The sequence below is a fragment of the Natrix helvetica genome (genome assembly GCF_964273705.1).
Source record: "Natrix helvetica genome assembly, chromosome: 1".
Taxonomy (NCBI): domain Eukaryota; kingdom Metazoa; phylum Chordata; class Lepidosauria; order Squamata; family Natricidae; genus Natrix; species Natrix helvetica.
Window position 1 is genome coordinate 373585945 of NC_138548.1, and position 13813 is coordinate 373599757.

Sequence of the window (13813 nt, forward strand, 5' to 3'; positions counted from 1 at the left end):
AGGCTAGGACTTTCCAGAGTCCCCTAGGATGTGCAAATAGCAGAGCCGCTTCCTTCGCTCTCTGGCGCATCCACGGACTTAGGTTTTTTTTTGGGGGGGGGGGTTGGACCGTGGACGGATGAGACGATGGACTTCAGTGGAACTAGGGTGGGGCGAGGCAGCGACGCTGCGATTGGTAAAGCTGGGAGTCCGGTGCCAAGCATCCCCCCCCCCCAAGGAAAAAGGAGCGATGAGTCGGATGAGTCAGAAAACTTGTCGAAGACGCGTGGGTGAGGCAGGCCCTTTTATAGGATGGGCGGACCCCGTCGTCTTCGGGAGTCGAAGGTGCCCGTGGTCAGGGAGTGATGCGGCTGCTACAGGCTCTCGTCTTGCTCCTCTGGGCCTGGCTGGAATCCTCGATGCCGAGAAGCCGCCGCGGTGAGTTTTTGGAAGGATTTGCGATGTGGCTTAAAAGCGAGGGGGGGGGGGGAAGGCGGAGGGGACGGACGACGCGTGTCCTGCCTGGGTCTCTCTCCCACATCCCCCCTCCGTCTTCTCCAGTCCACCCAGCATGAATTGTCTCCTTTGGTTACAAATGTTGCTCTTTTTTTAACCCGTTGTGTATTCCAGCAACTTAAGAACAAGAGATCTATCTCTATACACACGGAATAGATTTTGTAATTGTAGGATGTTTGTATTGCGTTAGGTAGGAACGAGTTACTAGGGTGGGACAAACAACTTTTGGTGTTCGATTTGCCATCCGTTCTTCTGGCTGAAGTTCTGCAGGAGGAGTGAAAGTTCAAAACTTTAATTTGTTTTGTTTCCTAGTATTCTTTGATTGCTTATGAGTAACCTACGACTATTCTTAAGCGTTGTACCTTATGATTCTTGATGAATGCGTTCGATTTTATTTTTTCTGTTATGTACACTGAGAGCCTAGGCATCAAAGAACAATTCCTTGTATGCCCAAGGAAGAATTCTCTCCTCTCCTCGTCTAGTCTAATCCAGTCCAGTCCAGTTTAGGTCAAACGGGAAGGTTTAGAGCAGTGTTTCTCAACTTTGGTGACTTTTAAGTCCAGTGGACTGGCGGACGGGCTAATAGGAAGACGGGAGGAGGCTCCCCTTCTGGAAGTCGAACTGCGCATGCCCAGGCGGAGGGACTGGGCGGGGTGTGTTCTTGGTGGCTCCAGGCAAGGCTGGCCCCGCAATTCAGATCTAAGGCTGAGGACGTTCTGGCCCGGATGGCTTGTAGAATAGAGAGCAGCGCCGCGCCTGCAGCAAGGCTTCCATCCTTCGCTCTCCAGCCCGGCCTCACAATCCGTGACGCTTCCCTTTCACTGGGACCGTTCCGCCACAGGCAAGCTCTGCCTCTCCCCTCGTCCCTTCCTGAGTGCGGAGGGAGGGAGGGAGTTGCAACTGGGCAGCAGCGGAGGAGTCTCGGCCGGTCGCTCTGCTCGTCGCCACGTTCTTTTGTTTTTCATTTTATATCAACAACCCATTTTCCATTAACCAACGTTTTCATCTGGGTGCAATTATTTTGGGCCAACATGAAAATACAGCATTTCTTATTCATTGTTTAATCTCATCTTGGTTTAATTTCCACTACATTAACTAATAGTGTAACTATCCCGTTGTAATTCATTTAACTCTATTAGTTATATCGACTATTCATACATTTGTTTTATACTTTGGAGAACTTCTTTTACTATTAATTCTTAGGTCTGTTCTCTAACCACCGGTGAAAAGATTCCCAAACTGTAGAATAATCCGTTGGTTCTTTCTCTTTGACAGCCAGTGTCAATCTGTTCATTTTAAAAAAAAAATGTTTTTATTATTTTTCAATTACAAAAATAAAGATTCCATCTTTCCTTATACAGTGGGTCATCTGGGTACAAACATCTCTGTGCAATATTGTTCCCCATTTGCCACATTTTTCACTTTCATATTAACATTGTTTCCCTAAACTTAATATTGTAATACATTAAACATTTAAACGTTATAAAACTCTCCATATTTCTTATTATCTTCCATGGATAATACCCTATTAACATTCCACATGATTATTCTCATCATACACATACTAACAGTTTTCATCTTACTTGTATCTCTATCTGGACGTACTTTCTACTAATATTTTTAGCCTTCTTCATTTCCAAACTCCCTTTTTTATTCACCAGCCATTGGTAAAATATTTCCCAAAATCATACAATATTCGGTTGGCTCTTTCTCCTTCGCTGCTAACGTTAATCTGCTCATTTCTGCACGTTCTAATATTTTCTTAGTCACATTCTCCTCTCTAGGGATCTCTTCGCTTTTCCAATTTTGTGCAAATATGATCCTAGCTGCTGTTATAACATGAATCATCAAATATACATTTTCTTTACTGTAATTTTCTGGTAAAATCCCTAACAAAAATATTTCAGGTTTTAAGTCAGTATGTTGTCCCATCATGTTCCAAGGACCCAAGTCTGACACAGTGGGACCCAGTTCCAGGAGAGGTGGCCACGAGGATGGGTTCCCCCCTCTTCAGGAGTCACTTGTGCCAGCCCGCTATGGGGAGGGACTCCAAATCCTAACATCCCCAATCTGGAGACTAGCCAACCTATCCCAGCGCATCCTGGCACCTCTTCTGGGTGCAATGAAGAACATGTGGACGCCGCCTGAAGGGGAGGTGATGGCTCTGCCTCCGGGGCAACACTTGGCAAAACCTTTGGGTCACATTCACACGAGGCAGTGCGTGAAAACCGAGCGTGGAGGATTCTCCCTTTTTTCATGCAACCATCTCTGTTGGGATGTTTATTTATTTTATTTATTTGTTTCGATTTATCAGTCGCCCCCTCTCCGCAACGGGACTCGGGGCGACGTACAATTAATCAAAATACAAGTGTGGCATGGAGGAGGTGACATCAATATTTAACAGTCAAATACAAATGGAAGCCACTAGGTTCAAATAAATAACAATAAATTAAAACAATTAAAACAGTTAAAAACCTCAAAATTTACGATTAAAATATTAACATATTAAAATTTCCAGGGAGGTTAGAAGGTTATAGTTAAGGCAGGCCAGCTAGTTGGAACAGGTGGGTCTTGAGTTTCGTGTGGAAGGAGCGGAGATCGGTCGTTGTCCTGATATCTGGGGGGAGGTCATTCCAGAGGGCTGGGCCCATCACAGAGAAGGCCCTGTTCCTGGGCGCCGGTCAACTGTGAATTATCATGGAATCATTTATCAAGTATATATTTTGTCAAGTTTGAATTAGATAACAGATACAAGTATAGACATGATTATGAATACATAAAATGATTATGAATACAAGGGAATATTAGGACAGGGACAGTACATTTATGCATGCCCCTTACAGACCTCTTAGGAATGGGGTGAAGTGGACATAGACAGTCTAAGGTTAGAGTTTTGGGGGTTTGGGGAAGGAACCACAGTGTCAGTTAGTGCATTCCAGGCATTGACCACTCTGTTACTGAAGTTGTATTTTATGCAATCGAGTTTGGAGCAGTTTACCATAGGTTTACCATACGTTTGTATCTATTGTGAGCTCGTGTGTTGTTATAGTTGAAGCTGAAGTAATCATTGACAGGTAGGACATTGTAGCTGATAATTTTATGTATTAAGCTTAGGTCGGATCGAAGACGGAGAAGTTCTAAGTTGTCCAAGCCCAACATTCCAAGTCTGGTGGCATAAGGTCTTCTGTTGTGAGCAGAGGAATGGAGGACTCTTCTCGGGAAATATCTCTAGACTCTTTGATTGTATTAATGTCTGATATGCAGTGTGGGATCCGGACAGATGAGCTATATTCAAGAATTGGTCTAGCAAATGTTGTGTATGCTCTAGTTAGCAGAACTATCTTACGGCCGCGGGGGAGAGAGGGAGAGCGGATAGGGGGAAGGAGTTGCTCCGGAAGTCTTGCAAGAAGAATTAGGAGGGCCTAATGGCTGTGGCTGCATTCACACAATAGGCGTACCCAGGTCATTTGCACGCTAAATCTGGCTGTCCATGACCTTCAGAGGATCGCTGCATGTTGTGGGCGGTCAGGCTAGGCGCCCTCTCCTCTCTTGCGAAGCTTGTGGTGATGAAACAATACCAGGGCAGTATTTTTTTTCTTCTTCTGGTGGGGCAGAAAACTTCAGCTGAACGGCAACCCTTGGCAACAACGCTTTCAGTCTCTGGGTGCGAAGTGTCTTCGGTCATAGGTGTACGTGGTCTGAGGGTGATGGAGCTGCCCCGGGCGCCCCTCTGGCTCTTGTGCTGGTGTCCTCCATGCTAGGCAACAGCTGAGTTTCTGGAAGGCTTTGTGACTGGGTGGGAGGAAATTGAAAGTGAGGGGTGGGATGCATGACAATTTGGGTCTCTCCCCCACATTCATCCTCTGTCTCAAAATCCTTTTCCAGCAGGAAATGCCTCCCGTCCCCCTTTGCTCAGAACATTTTGTATTCAGTGTGAAATCTATCCCTGTTTGTATCTGAGTGAGGAAGTAAAAATGAGAGAGAATTCTTAATCAAGAACTAAGGGCATCCAGCCCCCTCTTCTCTGTCTGGGTCTCCCCTTCCCCAAAAAACAGGGAGCAAAGCTACCAAATAACTACCTTTGGTGGCAAAATCAGCTGTTTGTTGGCAAAAGGAAAAGAGCTCCCTATCTGTTGGGACAACCATTTGTCTGAAATGGCATTGGGTTTCCTGCCTAAGCAGGTAGTTGAAGTAGAAGTCTCTTCTGTTACGTCACTCAAAATGCCATGCTAGGGAGGAATCCCATTTCATGTGTACATTTAATATTTTGTTTTCTGCATAATTCTTCCTCCCTTTTTTTGGTTTCTGATTCTGTCTTTGTTTTGTCCTTTCTGCATTTCTTTTTTTTTGGGGGGGGGGGGGGGTTGGTGAACGGAGGACTTTGCATTTTAACTTTGGAAATAAATGAAAAAGAAAAAAAGAAATTCACTCATAGTTGATTACAGATGAAATGCTAAATATTGTTGTCCCACAGTAACAACTAGTTATTAAAGACATTGTTATATTTATGCATATGCCCCTCATTCATAGGTTGATAACAGAAGTCCCTAGCAACTCTTGACTGACCTTGGAAACAGCTGGGCACATCTGGTGAGGGGTCCCTCCAGATTCACACTGTTGCTTGAGGACCTGACTCCATTTGACCCTACAAGCCCACTACCTGGAGGACCAGCAGGGCAGGAGCTGCTTGGAGTTGGGCAGTTGAGTAGAGAGTACAGAGACTTTGGACTCTGGGCACAATACATCCTGTCTTCCTTGGTCCTTCTCTTCACTAGACTAGCCATGCCCAGTTCCTGCAACCGTCCTTCATATGTTTTAATCTCCAGTCCCCTAATCATCCTGGTTGCTCTCCTCTGCCCTTTTTATAGAGTCACAACATCATTTTTATAGTGTGATGATGACCAAAACTGGATGCAGTACTTTAGGTGTGGTCTTACTAAGGCTTTATAGAGTGGTAGTAGTACCTCATTTGATCTTGATTGTATCCCTTTTCCCCTTCCAGGCTCCTTCAGGCACTCCCTGTCCTATTCCTACCTAGAGGTGTCAGAGTCCAGCCAGAGGGTGCCCCAGTTCAGTTCCATGGTCCACCTGGATGACCAGCCCATCGCTCGATATGACATTCCCACCGGAAAGCTGGTTCCTCTGGTGCCCTGGATGGAGGAGGAGGAGGCGCAGATGTTTGTGGTACCTGGGATGGTGTTCAGAGCTGAACAGGAGTGGTTATCAAAACTCAATCCCCAGACTGGAGGTGAGCAGAGGCAGATCTGCCTTCAAGTCCCAAATTCTCCCTCAAATCTCACTTTCCCACCTCTTGTCACTTTGGTTAATGGGAAAAGAAGCAAGCGGGCAAAGAACAGAAATTGGGAGGCTGGGAGCTTAGGGGGTTGAGATAAACCCTGTGCCAAAGCTCCGACTAAAACACAACCAAATCAGAATTCTGAGACTGGAACCTTCCTCAAAGAACTTCTTTATTGGCTACAGCATATCGGCACAGGTGAAAGCAAAACCAACTCTAAATGTTTCCTGCGGTTTCAGTATAATCAAAAGAGTAAATGATTCCCTCCCCAAGTGTCACATGTCACATTGTCCAATTAGGTTAATTGGAGAGCTTCTTGGTCACTCCTCTCCCTCTCCACCTCTGGAGATGACCTTGGTTCCTATGGGACAATTATGTGTTATGTCTGGGTTGGAGTGACATTCCAAACCTCCCCCCCGCCTGCCATTCCTGTGTGGCAACTGAGAAATGGAAAAGTGGCTGCCGCCAGTTCCGTTTTAGTAGTTGACACTCCTTCCCAGGAAAGGACAATATTGTTTCTGCCTTTGACCACCATTGGCTATAAGGAGCATGAGGATGGGTGATCCTTTCCTGCAAAGGAAAAAAAACCGCCTCTCCTACCCAAGATCTTCTCTCTCGGGGTCTTCATGATCTTTTAGCCCCACATCACAAAGACTAAGTGTAGCCCCAGATCACAGAAAAGACTCTCCCACCCTTGAAAGAAAGAGGGGAGGCAAGATCCGTTTTCCCTCCCCTGGTGGGATAAGGGGGAAGGAAACACTTCAATCATTTGGGAGGGGGTCTCTAGGGAGAGGAACTCTGGACTATTCTCACCCCTCTTTGTGTATTTCAGGGCTTCACACCTGGCAGGTGACTTTGGGCTGTGAGCTCAGGGAAGACGGGAGCAAAAGAGGGTTTTTGCACTATGGCTACAATGGGGAGGACTTCATCAGCTTCAATAAGGAGACCCTCAGATGGGTGACAGCTCAGCCCCAGGCCCAGAAGATCAAGGAGAAGTTGGAGAAGGATCCAGCGAGGTCTGGGAGAAACAAAGTCTTCCTGGAGAATAACTGCCTTGAGTGGCTACAGAAATGCCTCTCCTACCGGAAGGAAGCTGTGAAGAAGACAGGTGAGTGGCTGAATGGGCTCAGGTTATGTATTTTTTTCTAGGCTCCCTCCTCTTCCTTTCTGATGTTTTTCTGCCCTATGCAGTCGAGCCACCCTTCATATGCGAGGCAGAAAGCAATCTGGGCATTTACCAAGACAAACTAGGGGCATTTACCACAATAGGGAAAAGAAGTTCCAAAGAACTTCTGAAAAAAAGTTCCTCAAAAAATAAGTTCTTCCAAGAAAAAGAAAAGGAAACCAAAGGAGCCAGATAGCAAAGTTGAGATCCAGCTTCATTTTCATGAGGAAATCTAATTTTTACATCCTGCATTTGTGGCAGAACCAAAAGTTGATTCTCTTCCCAATTTCCATCTGGAACATCTGGAACAAATTCAATTTAGGGTGTCAAAAACGGAATCAAAGCCCAAACATTACAATTACTTTGGTCAGAGTGAGAACTTTACCCCTAACTCTATGTGTCCCTTTAAAAAATGAGTTCAATGTCCCAGAGGTTCAGGAGAGGTGAGGGAGCAGAGGGAGAGGTTGACTGAAGGAAGTCTTCCCTGTTATTCAATTGTCTTGACATGAACTCCAGAAATCCCCGGAACTCTTGTATTGTTGCTTCTTCTGCAGAGCCCCCAGTGGGGAAAGTGACTCGTAAGATGGTGGATGACAGCCTGGAGGTCCTCATCTGCCAGGCCTTTGGCTTCTACCCCAAGGAGATCTCGGCCACCTGGACCAGAGATGGAGAGGTCTGCCAGTATGAGACTCTTCATAGGAACATGGCCCCCAACTCAGATGGGACTTATTATCTTTGGCTCAGCATTGAGATTGACCCCAAGGAGAGGGGCCATTTTCAATGTCACCTGGAGCACGAGGGCTTGCAGGAGCCCCTGGTCTTGGCCTGGAAGGAGGAAACAGGTGAGAGGTTCAACATTTGCAATATGTCACCTTGTGGTGAGATGGGTGGCATATAAATATATTAAATAAAATACATCAATAAAAATAAATGTAGAAGTAGATTATTCACCATTGTAGGATGGTTCAATTAATGCCACTTTCAGTAGGGGAGGTTGGCCCTTTGTCAACCCAACAAGGGAGACCTGAATAAGAAACCAATGCCAGGTACAATCTGGCAATCTGAAAATGCTTCTGCCTCCCTTCATTTATCTTCAGATGAACTAGGGAAGGGCCTGCTTGATACGTGTCCTTAAACTGATTTCTTGGCCTAGGCTGAAATCTCCTCCTTATATGACTGTTGCCTTGGTTGTGTCTCCTTCTTTGCCCCTTCAAGGCCATTTGCTCTTCCCTCTTCAGCCTCAGGGGTATTGGGGGCTTCCTTCAGGTGGGGGAACTCCCTGGAGGCCAGTTCAGGTTGGGAAATGCTTCCATTGCTTAGGAACTCCATGTCAGGGAGATCAGCATCTGTCTAACCAGAACCATGTTTCTTTTTCTTTAGATATGTCATTATTTCGTTTGGTGGGAATGGTGATGATCATAATCTTGGCATTTGTGACTCTCTTCGTAATCTGTAAGTGAAATGCATCCTCCAATCCTGTGTCTTTCTGTGCTGACTGAGCTGATGTGTGTAGGAGAGGTTCTCTCTGAGAGTGGCAGCCAGGACCCCCACAAGACCCCTCCCCACAAGCAGCATTTTGAATGAGAGTCAGAAATGAAGAAGAAACAAGGTGGCCATTTTTCAACTTCCCGTAAATCTCAGAATGTTCGACCTTCCTGTTGTCTGGAAGGAAGCCTCTTTGGCCTTAATAGACGTCCTTCAGAGGGGCAAATATCAGGGGTGCAAGAATCAAAGAAAAGTCCCATAAATGATCTGGAAAGTGCTTGAAAAACAATAATCCCGACCCTGATAAAGATCAGGGAAATATTGGTGGAAGGTGGGGGAAATGGAGGGAGGGGCCTTGTGTCCTCTTCTCCTGCTTGCAGTCACACCTGGGGACAGACAACAATAGGAAGCCCCAGTGGTAAAAGCAGTCACTGCTTCTTCTGCTCGCACTCAGAGCAAGAGACATGAGAGGGAACAGGGATGTGGGAAGGGTCTCCTCAGTTGAGCTTCACCAAGTGTGAGTCAATACATCCATGTTATTTTTTCAGAAATTGTGCCATTTCCTTCTTCCCGGATGGGCCTTGCTTGTGATTTGTCTTGCTTGCCAGCTAATCTCAGGCGCAAGTGCTAAACCAATCAGACCTACGTTAGCTTTTCAAGACCAGACAAGGTTGCCAGAACTTCAATCTGCCGAGGTTGGGACAGGGTTTTTGGAGTAGAAATCAAAACAGACGTTGTGAGAATTGGATTAAGGACTACCGTGTTTGGATTATGTGGGGAATCCCATCTGTCTTGTACCAATCTCCAAAAGTCTAACATCCTTGCTTAAAAGTAATTGATGGTGGCCAAGGTCCTATCAGGATAGGTTGGGATTGGGGTTTTGGAGTATAAATCAAAACACACATGGGGGAGCTTCATCTGTCTTGGACCAATAACAGAATTCCCAGAGGTGTAGCATCATTGAATAAAAATCACTGATGCTTTAGTTAGAAACCCCTACTGGGAACAGCCCAGCTGGGCAGCTTTGAATGGCTTCACTGGTGGTGGAAAACAGGACTGTGATGTCCTATAGGAGCTCTAATGGGAACATGGACAGTTTCAACTTGATTATTTCTTAATATCCCCAGTAACATCCCTTCCACTTCCCCATGGTCAGCACCTCTAGGCAGCCAACAACTTTGCTTTTCATCCATAACTAGCTGAAATACCATGCTCCATTACAAAGCGATGTGATTGGGCTTGATAAATCGACACTTACAGCTTGAAAGTAAATGAGTCTCCCCTTCTCTCCCTCAGGCTTGCCCCACAGAGGCCTCTGAGGGAGAGAAGGGGATAAGATAGGAGAGGATCAATGGGGCCAGCCTGAGGGAGAGAAGGGGAGAGGAGAGGACAATTGTAACTGCACATTAATTTTCAAGCTGTAAGTGTTCATTTATCAACCCCGATAACATAGATTTTGTAGTGGAGCACGGGTATTCAGCTAGTAATATTATAAGAAATACTAATGATCTGCTGGTCATTTCAAAAAAATTCTTTCTTAGCGAGCTCTTAGAAGTCAAGGCGAACATAAGTGTCAAATTTCAAGTTAGTAGGCATTATGGTTCTGGAGATTTTGTGATGACACACACACACACACTCGCCATCTTCAGGCTGGTGTTTTCGGCTTAAAACATGGTCGGAGCTGCCGTCTTTCTGTAAATCTTGATGGGGGTGTGTGGAGTGCTGGCTTTGTTTAAGTGGATTGATTGGTTGTGTGGTTGTATCATGATTGGTAGATTGGTGCTGATTGGTGCTGGCTGTTTTGTGTTGTAACGGCCTGGATGGTGGGTGGGGCTCATTTGTTGACTAGGGCTGGTTTCCAGATCTCTTGTAGGCTGGAGGTATCATCATGTTTATTCATGTTGTGGGGGTGTTTCTCTATTTCGATAGCTTCCATAATTATTCTCTTGTTGAAGTGCTCCATTTTGGAGATTAACCTGGTTCCTTCAAAATTAATTTCATGTCCTGTAGCTTTAAGGTGCTGGAAAAGGGAGGAAGTTTTTTCTTTTTTTCTTACTGCATTCTTGTGTTCTGCGATGTGTGCATTTATTCTCCTGTTCGTTTGTGCTATGTATGTTGCAGGGCAGGTTTTGCATGGTATTTCGTAGACTCCTTGGTTTTCTAGCTGGATTTTGTCTTTGGGGTTTCTTAAGATGTTGGCTATTTTTTGGTCAGTGTTGAAGGCTGTCTTGATATTGTGTTTGTGGAGAATTTTGCTGATTTCATCTGTGGTGCCTTTGATGTAAGGGAGGAGGGCTGGTGTTTTCGGCTTCATGTTTGTGTGAGTAAAGCGTGGTCGGAGCTGCCGTCTTTCTATAAAAAGAACAACGGACACACAGCCAGCACCAATCTAGCAATCATGATACAACTACACAGCCAATCAATCCACTTACAGAAACAAAGTCAGCACTCCAGCAAGATTTATAGAGAGATGGCAGCTCCAACCACGCTTTACTCACACAAACATGAAGCCAAAAACACCAGCCTGAAGATGGCGAGTGAGACGTTGCCAAAAATATAAAAGCAAAATACATATAAGCAAATCAAGATGCTGAGTTATAATCCAGGCAGTTTTACCACGTGGCCCCCTTGGGGTCTTCAGCTTAAATCCATCCCAGGCAGGAGCTGCTGCCCCAGAAATAAACTAGCTATCTTCTCTCTTTGCAATCTATTAGGCTATTGGCTGAACTACAGGAAAAGAACCCATCAGGCAATGAAAACTTACCTCGAACACCTTCCTTCAAAAAAACTTTGTTCTTCCTCTACTTGTGGCATTGAAAATGAGATTCAATCACAGGCAATGTTCCCATCCAAAATGATACCAAAGGTGAGCCTCACTATTGTTGAAGTCTATTTAAGAGACAAAACAACTTCTTTCTTTCTTCTTCTTCTTCTTCTTCTTCTTCTTCTTCTTCTTCTTCTTCTTCTTCTTCTTCTTCTTCTTCTTCTTCTTCTTCTTCTTCTTCTTCTTCTTCTTCTTCTTCTCCTCCTCCCCCCTCCCCCTCCTCCTCCATATCCATCATCAGACATTGGCGATCATTTTAGTGATCCTATTTTTATCAGCAGCCGCACGTAAAAGTGCTGTTAAGTTTTGTCCAAACCGGTCCCTTAAATTTTGAAGCCATGATGTTCTTCTTCTGCCTTCAATCTTTCCCTGGAGGATTAAGTGAAGGATGCCTTATTTTTCTGGGTGTCACATCACATATCCGAAATATTCTAACTTTCATTTTTTAATTGTTTTGATGATTTCCCTTGGCTTTCCCAGGCAGCTTATCACCTCCTCATTTCTGATTTTAGACAAAACCTGGGGCTTGGAGAATACCTTAGGACAAACACCTTCAGAATTGTTGGGTGGGGAATTCCTCCTTAAAGCCTTCCCAAGGCAGCCATGGAGGGGTGGTGGGTTGTCTGAAGCTCCTCTGGGGCTCAGCCCCTCCTCTTGGGGACCCTCTGATCAACTACTGTACAAGGGAAGATCAGTCACAGCTCAGCTTCTCTGGCTCTCCAGCTCCAAGGAAGGAGAGTGAGGCAGGAAGTGGGGTACCCTGGGAAAATGGGGGATTTCTGTCCAGGAAAGTGGGGGGGATGAGAGCTGGAAAAATGGGGAGGCCCTCTAGGGTAAAGGCTTCTTGGTGATCATGAGCTGGAGGTATAAGAGAGACAAGAGGAAGGAAACACTGGGGAGAGAAGGGATGACCCCTTCCTAGAAGATCTCTCTCTCAGGGAGGACTTGTTTGTATGGAAGGGCAGTGCAAACTTTTCTTTGGTTGCTTCCTTCCACACAGGGTTGCTCTGGGCAGAAGACAGAGCTAAGGGAAGGAGAGAGAAGACATCTGATGGCTTCCCCAGATGCCTATTCAGACAAGGTGGAAGGAGCAGCTCTGGAGATTTCAGAAGAGGGATCAGAGGAATGTGCTGATGCCCCGAAGCCAGGAATGGAGGGGCTGGAGGAAGAAGTGAGCCCAGGAACTTCAGAAGGGCCCTCAGAGGAACAAGCGGATGAGCAGCTGGCTGGAGAGGAAAGGGGAGAGACGCAGCTGCAGTTGGAGGGCTCACAGACCCAGCCAGAAGCCCAGGATGGAGAAGGATTGAAGCTGCTGCTGATCAGAAAGGATGAGAAGAACCGGTTTAGTAGGACTGAAGGAGGCGCAATGGAGGTCAGTCCATTGCCTCTTTCCTCCTAAGGAGTAATACCAGCACACACACACACACCCCTTAGTCCACGATTTGGACAATGCAGTGTTAGAAACAACCACAATTTGCCTTGCCATGCAGGTACTGTAACTTTGTGGCTGCTGTTTACATGACTTCCAGTCTGTGCCTCATGTCACCTCCGTTTGGACTTCAGACCTGCTTCTCAGACTTTGGACTTGCACCTTGGCTTGGATTTGGATTCTGCTTGTTTCCCAAAAACCCTGACGGTCCAACTGGGAAGATGTGTGGTTACTTTTTCCTTTTTGGTTATCATTTTGAGATGAACTATTTACCATATTTTTCGGCGTATAAGACTCATCAAGATTTTAAAGAGGCAAATTTAAAAACAAGTTTTTACACTCTGCTGGCCTCCCAAACCCTCTGCAAGCCTCATTTTTTTGAGGAAAACGGAGCATGCAGAGAGTTTGAGAAGCCTTTGTCAAAAAAAAAGGGCATGCATAGCCTTTAGGAGGCTAATAGAGTGCTCCTAGGGCCTGGAGGGGCAAAAACAAGCAAAGAAACTGCCTGTTTTTCACTCATTTTTGCCCTCCCCAGCCCCCAGGAGTACCTGGAAGCCTTCTAAAGGCTATGCATGGCCATTTTGGTGAAGGGGGTGGGGTTTCAGGAGGCCAAAAATGCTGTATTCAGTGTACAAGACACACCCAGATTTTCACCCTCTTTTGAGGGAAAAAGATGCATCTTATACTTTGAAAAATACGGTATATACATTTTTTGTTAACATTAAGAGAAAATAGAGAATGTAAATATAATGGTGATATAAATAATTAATATTATTATAACAGTTACTACTACTGTTGCTATATTATAGGACAGTGATGGCGAACCTATGGCACGCGTGCCACAAGTGGCATGCGGAGCCATTTGTCAGTGACTTCCAGGTTGCTCGGAGGGTCGTTTTAAGCGTTCCGAAGGCTTCAGGGACCGTCCGGAGGCTTCCCTGATGCCTTCGGAGTGCTTAAAATGACCCTTCGAGCAACCCAGAAGTGACTTCCGGTTTGCTCGGAGGGTGGTTTTAAGCGTTCCGAAGGCTTCAGGGAAGCCTCTGGACGGTCCCTGAAGCCTCTGGGGGGCGGGGGAGGCTCTTTTCGCCCTCCCCAGGCTCCTATAAAGCCTCTGGA

General features: G+C 45.7%; 1 protein-coding gene across 1 annotated transcript; it reads left to right on the forward strand.

The window, feature by feature from the left end:
* Positions 1-225: 225 nt before the first annotated feature.
* LOC309383781 (major histocompatibility complex class I-related gene protein-like) lies at positions 226-13599 on the forward strand. The gene is made up of 7 exons (XM_081936669.1): positions 226-417; positions 5498-5743; positions 6624-6899; positions 7511-7798; positions 8337-8408; positions 11156-11307; positions 12266-13599. Exons 1-7 carry the CDS (start codon positions 345-347, stop codon positions 12662-12664), a joined length of 1506 nt encoding a protein of 501 aa, XP_081792795.1. The 5' UTR covers positions 226-344; the 3' UTR covers positions 12665-13599.
* Positions 13600-13813: the final 214 nt, after the last annotated feature.

Coding starts and splice junctions, on each gene's coding strand:
- LOC309383781 (XM_081936669.1), top strand. CDS start 345: ATGCGGCTGCTACAGGCTCTCGTCTTGCTCCTCTGGGCCTGGCTGGAA. Junction 5,744..6,623: donor ACTCAATCCCCAGACTGGAG/GTGAGCAGAGGC, acceptor TGTGTATTTCAG/GGCTTCACACCTGGCAGGTG. Junction 6,900..7,510: donor GGAAGCTGTGAAGAAGACAG/GTGAGTGGCTGA, acceptor CTTCTTCTGCAG/AGCCCCCAGTGGGGAAAGTG.